Source organism: Sarcophilus harrisii, chromosome 5 (assembly GCF_902635505.1).
Source record: "Sarcophilus harrisii chromosome 5, mSarHar1.11, whole genome shotgun sequence".
NCBI lineage: Eukaryota > Metazoa > Chordata > Mammalia > Dasyuromorphia > Dasyuridae > Sarcophilus > Sarcophilus harrisii.
In genome coordinates, this window is record NC_045430.1 from 245,126,714 (window position 1) to 245,154,272 (window position 27,559).

The window sequence follows — 27,559 nt, forward strand, 5'->3', positions numbered from 1 at the left end:
ATAGAATGAAAGCTCTTTGGGAGTTGTTCAATTGTTTTATAATCTCCATTTGGGTTTTTTTTTTGGCAGATACTGGAATAGTTTACCATTTTATAGATGAGGAAACTGAGGCAAATAGGGTTAGATGATATAATCATACAGCTAGTAAGTGCCTGAAACCTAATTTGAACTCAGGAAGAAGAGTCTTCCTGACTCCAGGTCCAATGTTCTATCCATTGAGCCACCTAATTGTCCCCTTTGGCAGGAGCACTATTTAATTATTGTCTACATATCTCCGGTACCCAGCAAAGAGCCTGGCTACAAGAAGCACTTAATAAATTATTAGTCATTGATTGTATTCTCAGTGCCCAGTATAGATCCTGGCATATAATAGGCACTTAATAAATGTTTATATAAATTTATTATAATTGCAATTGCTTAATGTATTTTACTGAAAAGCCAGATCCTCTAGTGTAGTCATCAGCAAGAATTAATTAAGTGCTTATTAAGTGCCCAGTCAGAAGCAGCTAGATGGCTCAGTGGAGTGGCCTGAGTGCCAATCCAGCTTCAGACCCTCATTAGCTGTGTGATCCTAGGTAAATCACTTAATCTTTGTTTATCTAATGTACTGGGGAAGGAAATGGCAAACCATTCCAGACTCTTTAATAAGAGAACCCTATAGGAGGCCACAGAGTTGGACATGACTGACCCACTGAACAACAAATGTGTGTGGGACTATACGGTATAATGGAAGGTTATCCCAGAAAGAAGAAATTTAGTGTTTGGATGACCAGGAAAGGTTTCCTTCAGAAGGTGGGATTTGAGCGAAATTTTCATTGTTGGTCAACTAGCATTTATTAAGCATGTAGTATGTAAATGCTGAGGATACAAAGAAAGGCAAAAACTAAAAAGTGCCTGCTCTCTAGGATGCCATAGATGCTCACAGGTGACTTCCACGTTCATTTTGACTAAGGATGTTGTGCTAAAAGGACTTCCTTCTAGTGGGAGCAGCCAGCTAGCTCTTGGGACCCTGTGCATATTTCCTCACCATCAGGGAGCACTGAAGACTCCTCTGTAGGGAATCCCATCCTGCCAGTGCTGTGCACAGGACACATAGCAGATGTGCAATAAATGCTTATTGACAGATTGGTGGTGATAGTGGTAACAGGGTCTGGAAGGGAGGAGAAGGGAGAAATGTGACCAAAGACAAAAAAAATCTACTTGGACATTTGACTGGTTCTTGACAGCATGAAACCTTTCCCAGTCCCTTCTCACACTGCCAATGTTCAACTGTATTGTTGTCTTGATGATGCTCTTGAAACATGAAAGGCAACCATCTCAGAATGGTCGTGGGTTTGTTTATGATTATCTCCAGACATTTCGCTGCTGTCCCAGGTATCCAAAATGCTCTCTGCTGGTGACTTCTCAGCTCACATCCCATCATCTGCAAAAGACTTTTCCCAATCCCCCTCCATTCTAGTATCTTCCTGCTGAGTGAATTTCCCATTTACACTATATATCTCTCATTGCCATTTACATCATCTCCCTTATTAGAATGTGGGTCCTTAAGGACTTTTTGTGCCTCTCTCTGTTTCTCCATTGCTTAACATCATGCTTTGCATACAGTAGGAGCTTAATAATGCTTGTTGACTGGTTTGGTTGATTGACATACATTGGTACCCCTTCTAGTACTGAGTAAATACGTAATAATCCCAACTAACCACTAGGAGGCAATATAGGATTTCTCAATGCAGTGGGTTAACAACTGTACTTCAAATACTACCTGCAAGGTAATCAGCAACCAACAAACATTTATTAAGCACCTACTAGGTCCCCAGCTTAGTGCTGGGGATACAAATTAAAAAGTGAGAGTGTCAGCTTTCAAAGAATTTACCTGATAATAGAGGGACACCAGCCTGTGGGAAGTGATAATTCAGAAAAAGAAATTTCGGTCTAGACAGTCCTAGGAATGATGAGTGAAATCACAGGGCAGTAGGCTGACTTCCAATGGCAGTATTAATTTCATTTTAGTTTCCAGAACAAGACTGGGCAGTAAATTGAAAGGGGAACTGAGAGCAGGGCATGGCTGAGAATAAGGCGGGCATCCAGCAGCAGCCAAGAAACTAGCAGGATGCTCCTTGGTGCCCATTATGAGAAAGCCTTGGTGTTCTGGAGGATGGAAGGATGGGGTATAAAGTATAAATATGATGAGGTAGGTGGGTTTTCAGGATAGCCAGGGTACTGGGCTGAAAGTGGATAATACAAAGAGGCTTAAGACATATTTCCTGCCTTTGTGGAATTTCCAGGGTAATTGGAGACACAGGACATACAACATAGAAGCATCAAAATCCATAGTTAGAAGGGATCTTATCTCAGGTTATTACTTCAGTGAACCTGGAGTCACTGTGATAATATAGTCAATAACAGTCCAATATCTCAAGGGATGTAATGTTCCCCCAATGAACTGTTGCTGTGACTACTTCACAATTTCGCATATCAATGAAAATTTTTTCATAAGTATAAAATGTGTGAAAAGATACGTTTAGGACATATATACCATTTACTTCATTACCTAAAAGACATGGAGGCCTTGAGATTGTAATTGAGCAACAGTGTTGTTCTAGCTTCTTTCCCTATAATGGTTTCACAACCAAACATACACACACTGAAATTAGGGAGTCTACCCTTCTTAGGGATCCATATCAAATAAATGTGATCGCATATATAGCCTTGAAAACATGATTTCCAAAAATGGAGCACATTTTATGGTTTGAAAATTGAAAAGGACTTCAAAGATTTTCCAGTCTAGAATTGTTAAATATGCTACAACACTCTCCTGAGTGCAACCCAAACCAGTGTAAAGTGTAATTAGGGAATATTTGACAAAATAAATAAAAATATAATAAAACCCAGATAATGTTAATTTGTGAATTTTTAAGTCAACATGCTGAATGTAGGTTTCCTTTTGTATGGTTTTTGTTATTGTTGTTGAGTTGCTTTTAGTCATGTTGACTCTGTGACTCTATTGGGAATTTTCTTGGCAAAGATACTGAAGTAATTTACCATTTGTTCCTCCAGCTCAATCTGGTTGGTTGGTTTGTTGTTGTCCTTCGTTGTTGAAGAGGACCAAATTGACATTACTATATTACAATTGAGTTATAGTGTGTCCAACTGTGGCTGATCAGACCAATATAGCACAGAATTCTGCCACAGATCAGACAGAAATAGTCCCTATGACCATTTGGGTGGGTTTTTCTAATTCTGTGCATCTCATGTTCCTTCAATTCTGCTTTGCTCATTTTATAGATTAAGAAACTACTGTTATCCTTTCACATTTGCTACCCTACATAGCATTTGCCTGTCGCCTCTATTTCTGTTTTTGTCTTGATTTTTTAAAATTGAACTTTGATTGGTAGGTACACTCTTGCCATTCATTGTGTATCTTTATGAAGATCACTGATTAAATAAATGAGATGGAGGGATGGGAATTGCTTCATAGATCCTTAAAACTGGAGAGAAGAAAATAACTCCAGTTCATAATTCTGAAAATGCAGTCTGAACAGAAGGGCGGAGACCTTAATAATTAGAGAAACATCAATTGCTCATGAGTAGATAAAACCAATATGATAATAATGACAATACTTTTTACACATTTTCAAATTTTTATGAATGTGTTTTGTTTTTACATTACAAAAACTTATAATCACCTTTAGTCCATGAGAAGTTTCTTGCAACAAAGTGAACATCAAATAAAACTAATAATACAGTGATCTCATCTGAAAGTACAGAAGGCTAGTGCTTCTGGTGTGAGGGCTTGATGAACCCTTGTGGGGTTTGCTTATCCAACTTTGGGGTCCATCTGCCACCCAACTCTCACTTGTAGTACCAAGAAGTTGTAGCATTAAGCCAAGATGGCAGATGAGCTAAACAAGATTAAAAGTGACCAACAGTCTTCAAGTCCATCAGTGGGTTAGGGGAATGTCTGCTCCAAGCATAAGAAGACTAAAAAAATGAAAATGTCAAATGTTGGAGAGACTGTGGGAAAACAGGCACACTGACGCATTGTTGGTAGAGTTGTGATGCTCCAGAAACTGAAAACTAAGGCTACTCTTATCAACTGGGGAATGATTGAAGAAGTTGTGGTATTTGAATATGATAAATACTATTGTGGTGTAGTAAAGTGAGGAAATAGATGATTTCTGAAAGATTCAGAAAGACTTCTTTGAATTGATGCAGAGTGAAGTGACCAGAACCAGGGGAACAATTTATACTCTTAACATTGTTTATAAAAAATGAACAGTTTTGAACACTTTTAGAAACTGATGAAGAACTTGTGCAGTGACAATATCATTACTCAACTTTGAAAACTTAAGAATTACTCTATAATGCAATGACTGTGATTCTTGAGAATGGATGAGGAAACTTGCTATCCATAACAGAGAGGTGATGGGGTACCACAAATTCCCCTGATCATAAGAAAGCATGAAAGTCTAGTTAGATTGAGACTTTTTCTGTTACCTCATAGATCATATCTTCTGAGCCAAAAAATGAGACCTGGAAGCTAAGTGTTTTTTTCTGAGTGGCAAATTTATTTATGAAAAGTCTTACAAAAGTATTAAAGTGATCTGGGGTGGATGCTGTCTTTCAAGTTATTACCTACATAATCTCTTTGCCAATATTTTCTCCCCAAATTCCACCCCCTCATTTTTGTCTTTTGTTTTCTAAATATACCATAAACTCCTGCATGGGGAACCCTAAAAAGGAACAGAAAGAGCCAACTATGTGTAAAGCAAATATCATATGTGATTCTGGGTTATAGAAAAAAAAATGGGCTGCAAACTGAAGAAATGATAATTGCACTGGAGGCCTTTGCAGTCCAGTTAGGGAGCTAGATAGGAGAGCCAATGTGGAGTACCATAAAATGGGCCTGTATTCAATGTATTTAATGGGCTTTGCTATCCCCTAGCTATTGAATCTCAGGCAAATCACTTCTCTACTGACTTTTATTTGCCTTATCTGTAAAGTAATTGGATTAACTGGTTTCTTCACTTTAGCTCTAAATTCTGTGAAAATATACAGGGAAAGCAACTCAAGAAAACCCGAAAGCAGAATATCCCTGCTACTATCTTAGCTATATGCTCTATAAACTATATATAAAATATGCAAGCTATTTTAGCTAAATGGGCTATATATCTGGCTATGACATTCAGGAGCTTTCACAGGCTTGATTTAAATATTTTTTATATCATAAGCTATTGGGCCTGCAGTGGAAAATCCCAGGTAGAAAGAAACTCTCTCCATGCTTCGGCCACGTCTTAGCTGACCCAGGTAAGCAGGCTGTACTGGAATTGCCAAGTTTTCTTCAGTTCCGTAGTCTATGTAGATCAAATCATTTTCAACCCTGCCAGTGAGCCGAGGCAAAAGGTCTTTCACTCTCTCGTCTCTCCACACATCTCCATGCTGCCAAAGGGCCCTTAGATCTGATTCATTCTGGAAGCACTGCTCAATTTTTTCTCTGTGAATGAGTTGATTGAGGCCGCTGCCCTTTCCAAGGTAGAAATGTGTGAATGGTTGCTTAGCCCAACACATCTGACCATATTTCTCCTTAAAGGACTTTCTCAGTGATGTGATGTACTTTTCTATCTGTCTGGAATTCTGATCCAGTTGCTGGTTTTCTGGCCAGAACAAGAGAGTGGCTAAGAAGAAAGGATCTGGATAGGAATAATTTGGCCCTACTTCTTGCAAAACCTCTTGAAGCATTTCTTTTAGTTTATCAAGTGGCTGTATGACTTTTGAAGTAGGCTTCAAACAATTAAGAATTATGTTGCTCAAGATGAAATTCTGTTTTTCCCTTGTTTGTGTTGAATTTGCTTTTTCTACCAGTAATGTGTACTTCTTGACTATGTCTTCCATTACATTTTTCTGATTTTCAGTGAGATACTTTAGCAGTCCAGAAAACCTAACTGCATTAGAGGCTTCCAACTCACTCCAACATATCAGCTCTGGGAGTGATTTGCCAAACGATGTCATCACTGATTGCAGAATTCCTGAGTTGAAGAATATATTTATATACTGTCTGAGTAACCCTTTCATTTTAGCATGGTTTTTTTCTTCCACAATTTCCCTTTCATTGTCTCTTACTTTCAGAAGAGAAAAGTAGTCTTGAAGAGTAGCAAAAGTTTTTTTCAAACGACGATGAAGACTATTTAAAAATAAAATATGCTTTTCAATTACTGGATAACATTCATTCTGTTGAAATGAAGGATCTGAAAAAAGATCATTTTTTCCATAAAAAAGTTGGATGATGAGCCTTTTAGATGACTCATTTCTTTCATCAAGAAGGGGAATTTTCTCTAAAAGCTGAATTACTTGCATGCAAACCTCTATTTCTCCCAAGTAGCACGATGTATTATACATCCTACTTCTTTTAGATTTATGAGGTTGCCCATTTTCATGGTCTCTGTTCTCATTGTGTTGCTGAGATTCTTTGAAAGCATTTGAAGCTTTCACTGCTATATTTAGGAAATCTGCCAGTTCCTGAGGAGATATGATCTTCCCTTGCTGCATTTTATCCTTATGGAAGATAAGCTGGCTTTTGTAGACTTGACCAAGTGTATCGGAGACAAAGGAATTTCTTGGACTTCTCTTCTTTGCTTCCTCTGCCCAAATAATGGCATCTCGAAAATTATTTTCATTAATATAATAATGTCTTGCTAAGGTCTGATAGGTCAGTGCATAATACTCAAATCTGATAGTTCCTTCCCATAAGACTTTCTGAACGTAATCATTCCCTTCTTCTTTCTGGACATCTATAATGAAAGGAGAAAATAAAGTATTTGTGTCCTTCTTTGGGTTTGTTGCTTCTTTCTGTCTTTTCAGCAGCAGCAATTGCATAATCCGTACAAATTTATCTCTTCTTCTTCCAGCTTCATAAAAGACATCTTCTTTTAATAGCTTCAGTGCAATATCACTCTTTGCCATTTCAGAAGTGAGTTTCAGTTCTTTTAAACAGCTTCTGGCAATTGAGTGATGAATGATACGGACTCCTTCATTCCTCCCACAATCTAGCTCTTTGGTAGAGATAAGAATTGTGGAGTAATTCCCCATTTTGTCTTCCAGGCGTCTTCTGTTCCTACATTCCCTTTGGTTGTTTAATCCTAAGAACTTCTCACACTGTGCCACAGAGATGTCAGAATCAGAAATGTAAGCATTAATCAGAGACAGAAAAGAGATTAATTCTCCTTCTTTACTATAAACATTCAACCCTTTCAGGTTGTGTTTTACAACATTTTCAATGTACTTCTTATCAAAATTTTTCTTCATGATCATAAAGGAATAAAAGTCTTTGCAGTTTTGGTGCTTCTTTTCAATTTCCTCAAATTTGGAATCAAATGCCCTTTGCTCTTTGAAAGAAAGTTTGTTAATCACCGCAACACTGTCAGGGTTTTTAGCATCCTTTTCTGGGCTCTGGGATCTCATGCAATTTAGAATTAGAACTAAAGGTGTTTCGTATAGAATATAAGCTTCTTCAATAGCTGAGTTAATGTGATTGCACAAATCAGACACAGATTCTTGCTCTTCAAAATCATCTACCAGCAGGAGCACAGGCAAGTAGTGCTGGTTGTCTGCGCAATAAGTGAGTAAAGTCAACACCTGTGTAGCGATATCTTCAAAGTTAGATGTTTTGCTTTCCAACACAGCACATCGGAATTTATTCTTCAGTTCCCAAAGGACATGCATTGCTAATGTGGTCCCTCCACAGCCTGGATGATGATACAAATTGATCACTTCTGCACAAGATTCTCTAGGGGACTTCGCTAAAGATTGTATCATCTCTTCAAGTTTTTGATAACTATCCCTTTTGATAAAAGGTAAAGAATAGTTTTCAGACGAAAAATAGAAATTCCACCATGAAACTTTTCCACCTAGGTAAAAATGTTTCTCTTTGGATTTTTGAAATTCAGCGAATTTTACTTTATCTTTCTCCTTGTCTGTACCTTTGCATTCATTTACACAGAGGATTCTCAGTGCTGTCATACAGTCCTCATCTTTCTTCTGAAGAATAACAGAAGAACCATTTGATGGCAACAATCTTGAAGGAGATTCAGTCTGAGGTTTTAGTGTAAGGATAGTACCATTTAACTGTTCAAGATTTAAAGTAGTAACACATCTGTTTGTGAGGTCAGTGGTTGAGAATCTGACTTGCAAAAGATCTTTCCATTGTGAACCTATTTGTGGATCTACTGAGATAGACAGTATGTCATCCATTCCTCCTAATTCTTGGTAGAAAGTAGAAAATGTCTCAATCAAAGGATCTTTAGGATCTTCAACTGGAGACAGCAATAGAAAAACTACTAAAAACCTTGAAGGTTGCATCACGTCTTCACATGTAAGAAATGAAATTACTTTCCTGACTGTAGTGGCTCTCTTTTTAAACCATGAACTAAGTTCTAAAGGTTGATATTCTTCTTTGTTAATATCTGACCTGCCATTGCAGAAGATCCAGCTGGGCTGCTTAAAAAGATTCAGATTTTCAATTTTTTCAGTAACTGAGGTTGTATTGTCTTGGTATTGATTTGGAAAGTGAAGATTAGCTGCTCGGGTTGTTCTGTAAGCTTTAGCAACCCCGGTCTTCAAAGATTCAGGATCAAACTCCAACACAGCAAACCATCTAATTTCCTTTAGGAAGTCCAAGTGTTCAATTTGATTTGGGTGACTCTTATTTACCACCAGAATGTACCAGTTATAGTAAGAATTATCTAAGTCTTGGCCTCTTGTGAGAAGATGAGTCAGCTTCTGTCCCTCACATTCTGTTTTTCTTTCCTTTGGTCGATAGTCTTCTGCTGCTTTTCTGGACTCATCCCATGATTCTAAATTTGTCAAAAATTCTTTCAGTTGTCTATCTTTTTGCTTTGCATTAGCATAGATGTCTTTAGAACTCGCACCATCCCTCACAAATAGAGAGAATTCAGCATTTTTCTCCCATTTATTATTTTCAAAAGTTTGCATCTTAATTGGGAAATATTTTTTTACACAAATGGAGTGTTTTGGAATGATGTCTACTTCAATAACAAATCTATCTGATGGGATATTGTTCTTCAGTAAGACTTCCACAAACCTTGGTGGTCTAATGCACTGCTTTGCTTCCTCAACTTCCTCCTTACTGAAATAGTCTTCAATCTTCTTATAGAAGTGTTCAACAAATTTATTTTTATCTTCCTCAATGACTTTCACCCCAACAATTTCTCCGTGAGGTTTGTCCTTTACTCCAAAATGGATAGTGCCATTCGTGCGACGATTCATGCAGGCTGAAGCAAATCGAAAGACTTCATTGCTAAATTTCATATAAATGTCTTTCCTTGTAGCTCCCTCTGTCTCAGTCAGAGCCTTAAACTCATGGGCTGGATCGATGAGATTGAGTGATCCTGTTTCAGGTTGGATAATTACATCACGCTCTTTGTAACGAAAGCTTTTATGGAAGTTGTCAAAAGGATATGGTGAACATGGCCGCCCTGTGTATGGCAGATCATCCTCTGTCTCTTGGGGGTGGTTTTCTTTAGTTTCTTTAGAAGGCTCGGTCTCTGATGACTCATAGACTTCCTTGGATTTAGTGTTGGTATCTATCTTTGGGTCTGTTTGATTCCTTTTGCCTTTTCTTTTTTTATCCTGTGTTACACACTGGTCTTCAGTTTTTTGACCATCTTTTTCTCCCAATGTCTGCTTAAAACATTCAGAATTTAATTCCTTAAACATATTTATTATTTGGAGGGCAGGTCCATGTTTTAGGCCCATGTCAATAAGATCTTGTTTAGCAGATCGTTTTAAACTCATTCCATTTACTTCTTCCTTTTTCAAGATCTCCCCATATTCTGGATTAAGCTTAAGTTTTCCTGTTACCCACTGATAAACATCTTCAATTGTCCAGTCATCTGTATTTTTAGGCAGAGTCAGTTGTTCATCCATCTTAATATGTGTATTTTTAATTCTTTGAAGAAAAAAAAAGAGGCATTTTGTAACTAAATTTTTAAAGGAAAATTGTGCTCTTTTCAATTATATTGTACCTCCCCACCTTCCCAACTTCACCTTCATTATTTGCAGGTCTTTATTTAGTTATATTTTCAAATATTTGCAATATATTTGAGAATAAAATGAAAGGATACTTGTTTGAGATTTTTAGTGACATCTGTTACTCCTTACTCTTACTGTTCTCATATAATAAGAACTTATAGTACAAATATGGCATAGGCAACTAAAAACTAAATATAATAACAAAAATGGATTTTAAAAATAGATCACTGAGCAAAATCAGGAGAACATTGTGCACAGTTGTTATGTGGTGGTCAACTATGATAGACTTCACACTTCTCAGTAATGTGGTGATCCAAAACATTTCCAACAGACTTGCGATGGAAAATGCCATATGCATAGAGGGAAAACTGTGGAGACTGAATGCAAATCAAAGCATATTATTTTCACCTTTTTTGTTTGTTTGCTTTTTCTTTGTTATGGCTTTTTTTCCCTGTTGTTCTTTTTTTTCACAACATGACATGGAAATATGCTTCAAAATATGCTTCCCCCAAAAGATCCTGTAACCCGTTTCCTCCCTCTCTCTTCCATTAAAACTCCCATTCTCACATCTTAACCAGATTGTTTCCCTCTGGATGACATCCTTTCCTCCTGCACCTCTGTCTCTCCAACATCAACCTTTCTCAAAAGATCATTTCTGATTTCTCCACTTGTTAGTGTTTCTCCAAAACTGCTTTGAAATCATTTTCAACATAAAATATATTTACTAATCAGAGAACACCTTGTATGTTTCCCATTAGAATGTAAGCTCATATAGGGCAAGAATTGTCTTGTCTAGATGCTCAGTGCCTTCGTGTATTCTATATATATTAGCTATATAAGATCTTTTGCTATCTTGGAGAGGGAAAGAAAAAAATGGAACTCAAAATCTTTCAAAAATGAATGTTGAAAACTATTTTTACATGTAATTGGAAAATGGAATACTACTTACACATAAAAACATTGCTCTGGCTAGGACTGAATGAGTTTGTAAACTCAAATCAAATCTTGAAGCTTTTTCTAATGAAAGAGAAAATATCTTTTCCCTTGAGGCCAGCTGAGAATAGATATCATTATACATTGTCACAAATCAAACTCAATGGAACTTTATTCTTTATTCTTCCCAGCTTTCCTTTTTAATGAGAGCCCTTAATCATTTATTGGTCCTTAAACCTTTTGACAAGCTGATGAAACCTATGGGTCCCTTCTCAGAATAGTGTTTTAATATTTGTTGAAAAGAAAACCAATTATGTTATCAAAACACAGTTATCAAATCATATTTATTTTTGTGAGTCTTAAAAACTTGTCCAAAACAAAAAAAGATTGAAAGACTTGACCAAATCTCATAAGTAGAAAGTATCGGAGACTGGATTTGGATTTAGGTCTTCCTGACTTTGAGCTGAGCACTCTATTGATTATGCCTAAGTACTAATATTTTAAAAGAGAATTTAGATCATTTTAAAAGATAATTGTTGATCACCTGCTGTGTGAAAATACTCAACTAAATGCTCCAGGAAGATACTCCCAAAATGAAAATTATATATTATAACATATATACATATATAATATATGTGTATAAGATACTTTTAAGCAATTTACATGGATTTTGGGAGACAGAGAGAGAAGGAGAGAGAGAGAAAGAGAGAGAGAGAGAGAGAAAGAGAATTTCTAAATGGTTGACAAACTACAAATACCTAATTGCATGAACTTGCGCCTCATTGATATATGTATGCAAATTTTATTCACTATCATCAGTATTTCTACTTACCCTATATCCCACTTCACATTTACGAAGCCTGTTAGCAAGAAGCATCCAGTGGTAACCTGCCCAGGACAATTCAAGATAATATTCAATAGTCTGCTAGCAGATGCTTCTATCAGGATCCTATTTAAAATGCAAAATAAGACATAATTAATTTTAGGTTTTCTCTCAACTCCTCATACCCCTCCTACTCTTTCATTTTCTCTCCATCATTCTTTTGTATGCCCAATGTCCTTGGGTCACCCACTCCCAGTTCCAAGTCCCCTAGTTGCATCACTCTGTCTAAGATTGTCTTTTCCTAGAGGAGCCTGTAACCCTAAACTGCCTTTTCTTCCCTGTGTCTTCCATCCCATTCTCAGATATCTTAACTAGGTTGTTCTCCTATATATGCAGTCTTTTCCTCCCTCATCTCTGTTTCTGCAAGACTCAATTTTTCTCAAAAGATCATTCCTGATTTCTCCATTTATTAGTGTTTCTCTAAAATTGTTTTGAAATCATTTTCTATATCAAAGCTACTAATCGGAGAACATCTTGTATTTTCCCCACTCCTATAGAATAAGGATTGTCTTGTCTGGATGCCCAGGGCTTAACATGGTACCTGGCTCACTAGAGGCATTTGGTAAATGTTTGTGAATTGATGGATTTTTAAGTGGAAGCACATTTTAGGGAGAGACATTAACAAAGATCCTAAATTTCTAGCCTTAGGAGATGGCCTTCAAGATTTTTTGTAGCTAAAAAGCATTCATTACCCTGTAGTCAATCTGGGGATTAAGCTAGGCTGACTGATTCTTCAAAGTTGAATATTCCCCAAAGTCTGTTACTGAGAATCTGGGTCCTTATGTGGTACAATGTCAGGCCTGATATCAGAAAGTCTTATCTTTCTAAGTTCAAATCTGCCCTTATATACTTACTAGTTGCCTGACCCCGGGCAAGTCATTTAACCCTGTCATAGTTTCCTCATCTATAAAACAAACTGGAAAAGAAAATTGCAAACCATTCTAATGTCTTTACCAAGAAAATAGGGTCACAAAAAGTTAGACACAAGTGAAATTAATGAACAATAACAATAAATTGAGAATAAAATTTTATACATTTGTGGGAAAGCAAAGGGAAGTGTTCTGCAAAAATAATAATGTGGTTCTGGAAGGCAATGACTGAAGAGTGACAAGATTTGGGAATTTTTCTTGTGGGAAATCATGAAGCCATGAAAGGAAATGAATGAGGTACTCTTAGAATGCAATAGGAATATCTAAAGAACTACTGTGGAAAGCCACTGGTGACTCATGGCCTTGGGGCTAATTAACACAGTTCAAAGTTATAAATATTCAAGATTATTTTTGGTACTCATTCATTTCTCTAGAATACTGCTCTGTTGTCTCATTGTGGCACAGAAGTGGCTTTGGTGTCATGCAAGCTGTCAGAACAGAGAAAAAGGTTTGTTAGGGCAAATTAAACAGGGAAGATATCTGCAATCCTGGTGTTGGGTAGATGGTGTGGGAAAATGGCAAAATCAGAGCCATTAGAAGTACTGAAATGTTACTCACTTCTGGGAATGAGACAAGGATGGAGGGTCTCTTGGGAACCTGTGATTTACCTAATTCTGTGAAACCACAGTCAGGTACATGTATTTCTACATAATGTCACCTTTGAAGTAATCAGCACAGTGTAATGGAGAAAGTGTGGTATGGGAGCTAATAATAATTGCCACTTTATCACACTCTAGTCCTAATATCTTCATCATAAACACAAAAGTTGTACTGGTATCTTGGGGATCAAAGCACAAATCTAGTTGATATATTCCTGACCCCATTTGTTACTCATTCAGATTTCTTCTTTTATTGGGTTGGTTTTAAATCTTTACACTGGAAGGTTAAGGATCTGGATTTTGTGAGGATGATAATTCATTTCACCAATGTGGGTTATAACCCATCTGTGACTTAGTGAATGAGCTATGGAAAAGTGAAGGAGTAAAATCATTTGCTCATGATCACAAAGAAAGTAAAATTAGAGCCCTGCCATGAGCCCATGGTAGGTGATAGTATAGATGGCAGAGTAAAATAGAGCACAGGCTCTGGAATAAGGAAAACTTGAGGTAAAATGCAGCCTTAGACACTTCTAGTTGTGTGATCTTGTGCAAACCCCTTAAACTCTGTCTGCCTCAGTTTCCTCAACTGAAAAATCAGGATAATAATTTTCCAGCTCCCCAGAGTACCTGTAGTGGGGTATCAGACAGCTATAGAGATTCCTAAACACTATTGTAGTCCAGAACAGTCAGGTATTAATTCAATTCACTTAATAAGCATTTATGAAGTGCATACTGTATGCCAGGTGCTGTTAGGTGCTAGTGACACAAAGACAAATACATAAAAGCAGTCCCTACTCTCTAAAACCTCATGTTCTCCTGATAGAGAAACTATATATATATATATATATATATATATATATGTGTGTGTGTGTGTGTGTGTGTGTGTGTGTGTATGTATGTTTAAGATAATATAAGTAAAATCAAACTAGAAATAAAAAGAATACAATACAATTTGCTGAAGGAAGGTTAAGGTGAAGGGTATATCCTGGGCAATTGGCCCTGTTTGCCTTCCTTATCTGTAAACTGGAGAAGGAAATGGCAAATTAGTATATCTGCCAAGAAAACCTCAAATAAGGTCATGAACAGTTGGACATGACTCCACAGCAGCAACAGAAGCGAGAAAGCACCAACAGCTAGGGAAATTAAAGAAGGAGGTAGTCCTTGAAACAGTTTACAAGAGGAATTAAGTTCCTTAATTTTCCCCTAATGCAAAAGCATAGACAAACTGGGGAGAAAAGAGTTAATGAGACATTCCCAGAAGTTGGGAATTTAGAAAGTCAGCATAGTATAATGGATAGCTAGAACTGAAGTCAAGAAGGGAGGAAACCATTTATTTAGTGCCTGCTGTGTGGTGACTTAAGTCATTTTAACTATTAAAAACACCCAAGTTGACTGCAAGGAAGATGTTATCTGCATCTAGAAAAAGAACTGATAAATATAAATGTGTATAGATTTTACACATATAATATAATCTATAATATGCACACATATATTTATATCTAAAATATGCACATACATATTTCTATCTAATCTAAAGTGGGAGAGAAGGAAGAAAAAAGAGAATGTTACAAGATAACTTTATTATAAATTTAAAAGAAATAGGAAATTGTACATAATAGATTTTTAGTTTCATGTGCAATCATCTTTTCCCCCCTAATATTCTCCTAATAATACAGAGATGCCTATTTTACTCCATAAAAATTCTGAGTAAAGCAGTTCTTAAAGGCAGAAAACTCATCTGCTATGTGCTAGTCACTGTACTAAGTGCTTTGCAAATATTATTTCATTTGATCCTTATAATAACCCTAGGAAATAGGTGCTATTATTGTCTCCTCCTTACAATTGAGAAAATAAGCAGACATATATGACTTGCCTGAGGTCAGTTGGCTAATAATCTGAGGCAGGATTTAAAGTCAGATCTTGTTGACTTTAGGCACAGTGCTCCATCTTCTGAGCCATCCAGCTCTCTACAAAAACTTGCAGGTCAACAGAGTTCTGCAATTATCAGTAGAACCCCAAATGTAAGGTACTTCCTATTAAATTGCACACTATCCGGATAAAAGATTACTTCATTTTCTGGTACACTTGGCAAAGGGATCTTTCAAAGGATGTGGAGGCTGACTTTCTCCCAGTCAAGGCTCGTCAGTAGTTCTCTCTTCACTGGTGTCTTTGATGAATCAACAATTTGTGCCGATTCTGGTAGCCTTCTTATGTCTCTAGCTTTTCCCAGTTTCTTCCTTTCTTCCTCGCCCCCCCCCCAAAAAACAGCACCAACAAGTAGCAAAGTTGGAAGGGATCACATGATTCCTCTCCTCTAACTCCTTCCTTCATCACAGAGAAACAGTGTCCTTGAAAGGGGATGATCTGTGTATTGGGAAGGTCATGCTTTCCTGAATCTGGAAGGAGATTTCTTTTTTCTCGGTCTCTTTTTAAAATGATCTACCATAACTGCTCAGATGTCACAGAAATTGTCAGTCTCTCCATCAGTGTCACCAGGGATGTCCTTACACACAGAATAATTGGATTCATTAAGGTGAGGGAATCTCATAGAAATGCTTGATGGCCAATGACAAAGTTCTCTTTGACAATACAGATTGTGAAAAAAGGAAAAATGCCATTTTCATTAGAGCCTATGTCCTTCTCATTCTGAAAATATATTGGCTATTTCCTTCTATGAAGAAGTTGATGAAAGATCTTAGCATCCCATTGTCCCAGTGTTGCATTAACTTCAGATTCTGTGATTCCTAGATCACATCTGACCATGTCACTCCTCTGCTCAAGAATATTCTATGGTACCTAAAATATAGTAATATTCTATTACAAAGGTAATAACATATTAACACTTCTGCTCTATCCTTAAAACCCCTTCCCAGTCTGCCTTCAACCCAATTTTATATACTGACTTCACATTGCTCCTTTTCATACATTCTAGCCAAAGAAGACTCTAACTACACTATTTCTATAAAATTTCATCTCTTTCATCAATGACTTTGCACAGATTCTCCTCTGGGTCCAGAACACTCGCTTTTCTCACCTCTGCCTTCAGGAATCTCTGATCTACCTCTTGTTGGTTGGTTGTTATCCTTTATATTCAAAAAGGACCAAAATAAGATCATGAAGTTGGGGGTCAAGGTACAATGTATCTGACTGACTAATTAGAGTAATATGAGTTTGGAAGGCTCTGTCACAAGTTGGGCACAAGTAGTCTTACAAACATTTGAAATGGAGATTTCTCTAAATTTATTCATGTTTCTTTTGCACTACTGTGATTCTTTTTTGGTCGTAGAGCACAGAGCATTCTTTGATGTGGGCACACCATGCTGGATTGCTCTGTGCCAGTATCTTCTGTGTCTCACAAATGATTCCAGAATTCTTCAAAGAGACCTTGAGAGTATCTTTATATTGTTTCTTCTGACCTCTGCATGAGTTCTTGTCTTATGTGAATTTTCCATAAAATAGTCATTTAGTTCTCTAATTTCCTCTTCATTGGTGGAAAGTTCTCCCTTTTCATTTTTAAGACTACTAATTTCATTTTCCTCCCTCCTTTTTCTAATCAGATTTACCAAAGGCTTATCTATTTTATTGGCTTTTTCATAGAACCAACTCTTAGTTTTATTAATTAGTTCAATAGTGTTTTTACTTTCAATATTTTTAATTTCTCCTTTTAATTTTAGAATTTCAAATTTAATATTTGATTGGGGGTTTTTAATTTGGTCTTTTTTTAGTTTTTTTAGTTGCAAGCCCAATTCATTAATCTTTCTTTCTCTGTTTTATTTAAGTAAGCCTCTAAGGATATAAAATTCCCTCTTATTACCGCTTTGGCTGCATCCCATAAATTTTGGTATGACGTCTCATCATTGTCATTATCTTGGGTGAAATTATTAATTGTATCTATAATTTGCTCAACTTTATGCCAATAAATTTGATAACCTAAGTGAAATGGATGACTACCTCCAAAAATATAGACTTCCCAGACTAACAGAGGAGGAAGTAAATTGCTTGAATAGTCCCATTTCAGAAAAGAAATAGAACAGGCAATTAAAACAACTCCCTAAGAAAAAATCCAGGACCAGATGGATTTACATGAGTTTTACAAACATTTAAAGAACAATTGGCCCCAATCTATATAAATTATTTGATAAAATAGGGAATGAAGGAGTCCTACCAAATTCCTTCTATGACACAGACATGGTACTGATACCTAAACCAGGTAGGTTGAAAACAGAGAAAGAAAATTATAGACCAATCTCCCTAATGAATATTGATGCTAAAATCTTAAATAAGATATTAGCAAAAAGACTACAGAAAATCATCTCCAGGATAATACACTATGATCAAGTAGGATTTATACCAGGAATGCAGGGATGGTTCAATATTAGAAAAACTATCAATATAATTGGCCATATTAACAACCAAATTAACAAAAACCATATGATCATCTCAATAGATGCAGAAAAGACATTTGACAAAATCCAACATCTATTCCTATTAAAAACACTTGAGAGTATAGGAATAAATGGACTTTTCCTTAAAATAATCAGCAGCATCTATTTAAAACCATCAGTAAGCATCATATTAATGGAGACAAACTGCAACCATTCCCAGTAAGATCTGGAGTGAAACAAGGTTGCCCACTATCACCATTACTATTTAATATTGTATTAGAAAGGCTATCTTTGGCAATAAGAGCTGAGAAAGAGATTAAAGGAATAAGAATAGGCAATGAGGAAACCAAATTATCACTCTTTGCCAACGACATGATGGTATATTTAGAGAACCCCAGAGATTCTACTAAAAAGTTATTAGAAATAATCCACAACTTTAGCAAAGTTGCTGGTTATAAAATAAACCGACATAAGTCATCTGCATTCTTATATATCACTAACAAAATCCAACAGTCAGAGTTACAAAGAGAAATTCCATTTAAAGTAACTACTGATAATATAAAATATTTAGAATCTATCTGCCAAGGAAAATCAGAACTTTATGAGCAAAATTACAGACCACTTTTCACACAAATTAAGTCTGATCTAACCAATTGGAAAAATATTAAATGCTCTTGGATGAAGAGCAAATATAATAAAGATGACAATATTACCTAAACTAATCTATTTATTTAGCGCTATACCAATCAGACTCCCAAAAACTATATTAATGACCTAGAAAAATAACAACAAAATTCATATGGAAAACAAAAGGTCAAGAATTTCAAGGAATTAATGAAAAAAATCAAATGAAGGTAGCTTAGCTGTACCAGATCTAAAACTATATTATAGAGCAGCAGTTACAAAACCATTTGGTATTGCTAAGGAATAGATTAGTTGATCAGTGGAATAGGTTAGTTCAAGGGATAAAACAGTCAACAAATATAGCAACCTAGTCTTTGACAAACCCAAAGACCCCAGCTTTTGGGATAAGAACTTACTGTTTGATAAAAATTGCTGGGAAAATTGGAAACTAATATGGCAGAAACTAGGCATTGATCCACACTAACACTGTACACCAAGATAAGGTCAAAATGGGTTCATGACCTAGGCATAAAGAATGAAATTATTAATAAATTAGAGGAACACAGGATAGTTTACCTCTCAGACCTGTGGAAGGGAAGGACTTTATGACCAAAGCAGAACTAGAGGTCATTACATGATCACAAAATAGAAAATTTCGATTATACCAAACTGAAAAGTTTTTGTACAAACAAAACTAAGCATGAACAAGATTAGAAGGAAGCAATAAACTGGGAAAATATTTTTACAGTCAAAGGTTCTGATAAAGGCCTCATTTCAAAATATATGAGAATTAACTCTAATTTATAAAAAATCAAGCCATTCTCAATTGAAAAATGGTCAAAGGATATGAACAGACAATTCTCAGATGAAGAAATTGAAACTATTTCTAGTCATATGAAAAGATGCTCCAAGTCATTATTAATCAGAGGAATGCAAATTAAGACAACGCTAAGATACACTACACACCTGTCAATTGGCTAAGATGACAGGAAAAATAATGATGAGTGTTGGAGGGATGCGGAAAACTGGGACATTGATGCATTGTTGGTGGAGTTGTGAACGAATCAACCATTTTGGAAGTAGTTTGGAACTATGCTCAAAAAGTTATCAAACTGTGCATACCTTTGATCCACAGTGTTACTACTGGGATTATATCCCAAAGAGATCATAAAGAAGGAAAGGACCTGTATGTGCACGAATGTTTGTGGCAGCCCTTTTTGTAGTGGCTAAAAACTGGAAACTGAATGGATGTCCATCAGTTGGAGAATGGCTGAATAAATTGTGGTATATGAATATTATGGAATATTACTGTTCTGTAAGAAATGACAACAGGATGATTTCAGAAAGGCCTGGAGAGACTTACACGAACTGATGCTGAGTGAAATGAGCAGGACCAGGAGATCATTATATACTTCAACAACAATACTATATGATGACCAGTTCTGATGGACCTGGTCATCCTCAGCAACGAGATCAACCAAATCATTTCCAATGGAGCAGTAATGAACTGAACCAACTACGCCCAGAGAAAGAACTTTGGGAGATGACTAAAAACCATTACATAGAATTCCCAATCCCTATATTTATGCCCACCTGCATTTTTGATTTCCTTCACAAGCTAATTGTACAATATTTCAGAGTCTGATTCTTTTTATACAGCAAAATAATGTTTTGGTCATGTATACTTATTGTGTATCTAATTTATATTTTAATGTATTTAACATCTACTGGTCATCCTGCCATCTAGGGGAGGGGGTGGGGGGGGGTAAGAGGTGAAAAATTGGAACAAGAGGTTTGGCAATTGTTAATGCTGTAAAGTTACCCATGCATATATCCTGTAAATAAAAGGCTATTAAAAAAAATAGTCATTTAGACAAACAAATCTTTGGCATTTAAATGTGGCCAGCCCATCAGAATTGTGCTCTCTGCATTAGAGTTGGAAAGCTTGGTAATTTAGTTGGAGAAAGGACCTCAGTGTCTGGTATCCTTTCCTGCCAGGTGATCTTCAGAGTCTTCCTAAGACAATTCAAATGGAAGTGATTTCATTTCCTGGCGTAGTATTGGTAAACTATTCAGCTTTCATAGCCATAAAACAATGAGATGAGTCAATGGCTCTCTAGACCTTCAGTTTGGTAGGCAGTCTAATGCTTATTTTCTTCCCCATTTTCTTTCAGAACCTCCCACATATAGATGGTACCGGGCTCCTGGAGAGCCTCTATTTTTCTTTAATTATAACTTTTTATTGACAGAACATATGCCTGGATAATTTTTTTCAACATTATCCCTTGCACTCACTTCTGTTCCGACTTTTCCCTTCCTCGCTTCCACTCCCTCCCCTAAATGGCAGGCAGTCTCATACATGTTAAATATGTTATAGTATATCTTAGATACAATATATGTGTGATCATATATATTTGTGATCAATAATGATCTCTAGTTCTTCTTTGGTCACAAATTCCTTCCTCCTCCACAAGTCTGAGAGGTAAACTATCCTATGTTTCTCTAATTTATTTATGATCTCGTTCTTTATGCCTAAATCATGGACCCATTTTGATCTTATCTTGGTATATGGTGTTAAGTGTGGGTCCATGCCTAATTTCTGCCATATTAATTTCTAGATTTTCCCAGTAGTTTTTGTCAAATAATGAATTCTTATCCCAAAAGTTGGGATCTTTGGGTTTGTCAAACACTAGATTGCTATAGCTATTGACTATTTTGTCTTATGAACCTAACCTATTCCACTGATCAACTAGTCTATTTCTTAGCCAATACCAAATGGTTTTGGAAACTACTGCTTTATAATATAGTTTTAGATCAGGTACAGCTAGGCCACCTTCATTTGATTTTTTTTTCATTAATTCCCTTGAAATTTTTGACCTTTTGTTCTTCCATATGAATTTTGTTGTTATTTTTTCTAGATCATTAAAATAGTTTCTTGGGAATCTGATTGGTATAACACTAAATAAATAGATTAATTTAGGGAGTATTGTCATCTTTATAATATTTGCTCGGCTTTTCCAAGAGCACTTAGTATTTTTCCAGTTATTTAAATCTGACTTTACTTGTGTGGAAAATGTTTTCTAGTTTTGAGAGCTTCTATTTTCTTGGTGTTATCAGGCTAAATTAGTACAAGTGCCAGAGAATCTATTCAGAGGTTGCAGTGAGTGCACAATCCCCTGCTAATAAAAAGTCACACACCACCTCTCTCCACTTTAGTCTTGGTTTGTGGCCTTTTCAAGTTGAAGAATTTCTTATCAGTGTGGTAACCTGACCTTGATGCCGGTTTCATTCTTGTTGAAGGTATCTGAAAACATCATGCTAAAAAGCACAGGAGCGAGCTCCTGGTCCTGCTTCACTCTATTGGTGACTGGGAATGCCTAAGAGCATCGATTATCCAGAACTCAAGCCAGCAATATTGGTGACTTCTCTAGGCAACCAAATTTTGCCAATATCTTCCACAAGCCCTCATGACTGATGGTATCAAAGGTCTTGGTCTGATGGATGTATAATGTGTATAGACCTCTGTTCTGCTTCCCACATTTCTCCTAGAGTTGTTGGGCAGCAAACACCATATTGACCATTTCTCCATCTTTTCTGAAGCCATACTGGCTCTGGGGGAGATGACCACTTCCAAGGAAAGGATCAGTCTTTTAAAGAGGAATCTGGCAAGAATTTTGCCAACAATGACCCACCGACTTGCCATGATGGTTACAGATAACCTATTTATAGAGATGGACAATGGAATCATTCTTCATCTCCTCCGGGATAACCTTCTCTTGCCACATACCCTAAGCAATTTCAGTCAGCTTTTGAATGAGCAGTGGAGCCCCTGCCTTGTATATATCTGCTGGTAAATACTATTATTTCCCCCATTTTATAGGTGAGGAAACTGAGGCAGAAGGATTAAGTAACTTGTCTAAGGTCACAGAGCTAGTAAATGTCTGAGATTAGATATGAATTCAGTCTTTCTGATTCCAGGGTCAGTATTGTGCTACTAGCTACACAGATACACACACATATACTTATATATAATTGTATTTATATACAGCCTCTTTCTCTCTCTCTCATATATATATATAATAGATACACATTTATATATAAATTGTATTTATATACAATCTTTCTCATATATAGATATACATATATACACATTTATATATAAATTGTATTTATATACAATCTTTCTAATATATCTATGTAGATATACATATACACACATTTATAGATAAATTGTATTTATACATAATCTCTCATATATAGAGATATAGATATAGATAGATACATATTTTTCTTTATGTTTAAATTATATTTATATATAATCTCTCTCATATATATAGTTACACACACATATTGACATACACATATATAGATATACACACACATATGTATATATGGGTTTTTTTTCACTACTTAGGATTATAGAATCTGCAGAGACTTCAGAAGACATTTATTCCCAAACTCAATTTTCCAGATGAGGAATATGAAACTCAGAGAGTGTTAGGGAGGTACATGTCCATTTTGTGACAGTCCTCTGGCATGAAGGAGTTTCTCCTGGGAAGATGTCGAATTTCTCTATTATACCTTGCTTTCTATAACTGAGCTCCCAATGCCTGACTTCCCCAGTGTAGGGATGACTGTCAACAGGTTAAGTCCTTTTCAGGGTGCCCAGTTTATGTCTAAAGAGAAGCCATGAGCCAGTCAGAACAGAGGGGAAAATAACTCTTTAATAAGTTCAAGTGCTTGAGAATATCTGAAATAATGGGAATCAGTTTATGGTAAACTTTATTGCTTGTAGAAGGGAAGAGGGGAAAGGGGAAAGAGAAAAAGGGAAGCTGTCATACAGTTCATTAACAGTGTAGCTCAGTAAAAGCAGCACTATGTTGGGGAGCACAGGGCAGTGGGTCCAATAAGCAAGAAAGATATACTCCAAGGTGTCCTTCTGAGAAGGGGGTTCTCATACTCTGATGTTGGTGATTTTGCATGACTTCCATGGAGCTGGCAGATATGTATATCAATGGTCCAGATAAAATAAGATTTTGGGGAGTTTTGTTATCAGGTAGAAAAAGCAAGCTGTCAATAGACAAAATATTACTTTTGGGGGGCACAGTTGTACTAAGTTTTGACAAATATTATTGTGACTATTTTTCCATTTTTCCTATAAGCTTAAAACTTCCCTTAAGTGGAGACTCCCTTAAGTGGCCTTAAAAACCATCAAATCTAACCTTATAATGATGATTTCCATACACAAATTCTACAAGCTATACAGCCTCTCTTAAGGGGAGACTGTTATGGCCGTCTCAAGACAGCCAGATTCATTTTTATGATAATCTTTGTTCTTCAACTAGATCAAAGCTCCTCCTGATCCTGTTCCTGGTTTCTGAACTTTAAAACCTTGCCTCTGTCACTGTCTCAACTAGAATTTCCCTTAACATTTGGGGCCTCCTTGCCCTGGAATATCTAACCAGTTATCCCTGTACCCTTCTCAACCTTGATTATCCCCTCTACAGGGCCTTTTCCCTAGTGCTAGGTGGATAGTGGATAGAGCAGTATGTCAGAATCAGGAGGAACAAAGTTCAAATCCTATCTCAGATACTTAAGTTTTCTCAACTGTAAAATTAGCTGGAGAAGGAAATGGCAATTCACTCCAGTGTCTCTGTCAAGAAAATCCCAAATGGGATCACAAAGAGTCATTCGTGACTGAACAGCAAAGACAGAACACCTTGGTTGAATGAATGGAACTATGAGAAGGCCGGCATGAATTGTTTTCTATTATCACAAATAATGGAGGAAAGACATCCAGAAAAATTAGCACCCAGGCTATTAGTCAGAGCAATTGAAAAACCAGAATCAGAAGTGAGTCACCAAACCTGGGTTTATTCATACCAGAGCCACAACTACTTGCAGCATGTTTGGTCAGCCAGGCTAGGAAGGATTTCTAGGAAGACTTCTGTTGACAAATAAGCATTTACATAAAACCAAAGCTTTATAGTTTTAAAGCATTTTTACATTCTCTCATTTGGTCTTCATGGCACCCATATTAGGTAAACAAATTGCTCTTTTTTTGTTGTTTTTATTATTTTATTAAACAACTTTATTGTTTTTATTATTTGTTATGTATGTGTCCATTTTATGGATGATAAAACAGATTCAGAAGATGAATGATTGCCGAAGATCACATAAAAAGTTATTACAAGTTCTAGCCAGGGCTAAAACCGAGATCCTTTGTGATTCCAATTTCCTCAGATGGGAACTTTTTCTTTCTTTTACATTTTTTTTTTCTTAGTTACATGCAAACAAAACATTTTAACATTTTTTAGATTTTGAGTTTCCAATTTTTTCCTTCCCTCCCCTCCCCTCTCTTGAGAAGGCAAGCGATTTGATATAGATCATGCATGTGCAGTCATGTAAAACATTTCCGTATGTTGCAAAAGAAAATGCAGAACCAAAACCTCAAAAAATAATAATTTTTTTAAAAGCAGGACATGGGTCAACTTGCATTCAATCACCATCAGTTCTTTTTCTGATGGAGGGTAGCATTTTTTCTCATAAGAGCTTGGGAACTGTTTTGAATCTAATATGGGAAATTCTGAGCAAGATTAGGTCCAACATGAAAATGAATTTCCACAGAAAGACATCAGATCCTGGTCTAGACAAAGGAAATACTGTCTATATGTGAAGGGCAAACCTTCTTCAGGCAGCTTTAAGGAGGTCCTGCCCTCCTAAAAACTACATCTTCTCAAGGACTCCTTCCCTACCGGTAGCCCACCCTTGTTCTGCTGATCACTTCCCGGATCAGAGTTCGTGGGCACATTCATTGCATCCTCAAGCCTACAGCGACCCCGGACCCTAATTTAAGGCGGCAAAAAGAGCAGAGGAACGATCTGGAGACCGGGAAAGAGGGAGGTTTCCGCATCCTGGGGGCAGAAACCCCTAGCAACGACCCAGTTGCTGCCCCCCACCCCAAAGCTCCATTATCCCACAAATGGGTAGGGATTGGGGCCCGAGAGGATTCCCTTGCGTTCTCTCCCCGCCCGCAGCTCTGCCAGGCCGGTTGCTCCTGCCCATTCGACCCCCCGGCCTGTTGCCAGTGCTACCGCGGGCAGCTCCCGGGGCACCCCGAGCAAGCAGGGCTTTCCCTCGGCCCGCTGGCTCCCTCCTTGCCTCGCCTTTGGCAGCCCGCTCCACCAGCCTCCCGCGGGGCGCTGCCCTCCGTTTCGGGGGCGCTATGGCTCCGCCTCCCATCTCCGATAAGTCGTTGATCCTCCCAGGCTGCTCCCCGAGACAGCCGCGGGGATCAGTCCTTTCAGACTTAAAAGCAGGATTCCAAAATGATTCCGGTTTATAAAGAGAAGTTTTTAGAGCTTGTGGGGGTGGGGAGGTAGTGGGAGGGGGCGGATGGCTTCCTCAGAACACAAAGATAGAAATTTGATTTCCCGGGAAAATCAGTAAGACTTTCTCCTAATAGTAACAATCAAAAAAAAAAAAAAAAAAAAAAAATGGACTTACCCCGACTTCTGGGCACCTTCTGGCTCACAAACTTAAAAAACGGAAACAACAAAAAAACCCCCAAAAAGCCATTTTGTTGAATTACAGAAAGTTTAGCTGGGCTGTGGCTTGTCTCCTAGGCTCTTAAAGAAAAAGATGTCATGTTTTCTAATTAACAGTTTTTAAGAAAATGATTGTCCTTTGCTTAAACACAGCAAAAGACTGGCCTTTATGCTAAAGTATATCTTTCCAAAGGAGGAACACTTCCTGGATTTTTGCAGAAATGTTTCAGTTTCGTTTCTCAAAACTCAAGTGCACAGAATTTCAAGTCCATCCCCTTTGGGAATGTTCTAGCCTTCTCTTCTAATTGTAAAGATGGGGCTAGCTTCTGTCTAAAATCTTGCCTTTATTTCTCCGCTCCCTCGTCATTTTCCCCCCTCTCTCCTCGATGCCTGTCTTTCTCCTCCTGCTTTGTCTCTGTCTCTCTCTGTTACTTCATCTTTTTCCTCTCTCCCTCTCCTTCCTTTCCCTCCTGTTTTCTCCTTTTCTCTTCCCTCTTTTCTATTCTTTTCCCCTCCTCCTTCCTTCCTCCACTCCATTTTCCCTCCTTCTGTATAATACACCATTTTCATGCTTAGAATGCTCTGCCTCCTAGTTAATCCAGCTTCCTTCAAGATTCAGCTCAAATCTCATCTTTTTTTAATTTTTCCAAATTACATATAAAAACACTTTTAAAAATTCATTAAACATTTTTTGAGTTCTGGATATTCTCCCTTCCTCCCTCACCTCCCCCCATTCTTATTAAATCTTATTTTTTGAGAGAAGCCTTTGCTTTTCCTCCTTCCTTCCCTTGCCAATGTCTTTCCTTTGAGATTACCCCAATACATATGTTTTGTGTGAACATAGTTATTGACATATGGTCTCCTCCCTTGGACTAAAAGGACCTTGAGGGTAGGGAATTTTTTTTTTCATGCACTCTCAGCATTTAGAACAAAGTTTGGTCATAGTAAGTGCTTAAAAATACTTGTTGATTGGTTGACTAACAAAAACAAGAGGAAAGATTCATATGGGGGTTCTTAAATGGGTGAGACAACCATGCTTCTCTCTGGGTGGGTGAGTCCATTCTCTTTTTTTGTGACCCACATTTTAAAAATTTATTTATTTATTTTAATACACATTGCTTTATGAATCATGTTGGAAGAGAAAAATCATAACAAAAAGAAAAGACCATGGGATGGAAGGGAAAAAAAGAAAAAAGAAGTGAACATAGCATGTGTTGATTTACATGCAATCTTCATTGTTCTTTTTCTGCATGCAGATGACATTAATAAATAAATTAATTTAAATAGTATTGTCATTTTATTATATTTTATTATATATATATTATTTTATTATATTTGCTCGGCCTATCCATGAGCACTTGATCAAGTTTTCCAACTGATTAGATCTGACTTTATTGGGGTGAAGTGTTTTGTAGCTGTGTTCATATAGTTCTTGACTTTCCCTTGGCAGATAGATTCTAACATTTTATACTATCAAGAGTTATTTTAAATGGAATTTCTCTTTGTATCTCTTGCTGCTGAAATTTATTGGTAATATAGAAAATGCTGATGATTTATGTGGATTTATTTTGTATCCTGCAACTTTGCTAAAGTTGTGAATTGTTTCTAGTAG

The 27,559-nt window shown here is 36.8% G+C and overlaps 1 protein-coding gene across 1 annotated transcript; it reads right to left on the reverse strand.

Annotated features, from left to right (window-relative positions):
* Positions 1-4,547: 4,547 nt before the first annotated feature.
* Positions 4,548-26,359, reverse strand: LOC100924419 (sterile alpha motif domain-containing protein 9-like). Its single transcript, XM_003771945.4, has 3 exons — positions 25,907-26,359; positions 11,813-11,929; positions 4,548-9,964 (listed from the first exon to the last, which is right to left on the reverse strand). The coding sequence occupies exon 3, from the start codon at positions 9,940-9,942 to the stop codon at positions 5,209-5,211; it is 4,734 nt and encodes a 1,577-aa protein (XP_003771993.1). The 5' UTR covers positions 9,943-9,964; positions 11,813-11,929; positions 25,907-26,359; the 3' UTR covers positions 4,548-5,208.
* Between the last annotated feature and the right edge of the window lie 1,200 nt (positions 26,360-27,559).

Coding starts and splice junctions, on each gene's coding strand:
- LOC100924419 (XM_003771945.4), bottom strand. CDS start 9,942: ATGGATGAACAACTGACTCTGCCTAAAAATACAGATGACTGGACAATT.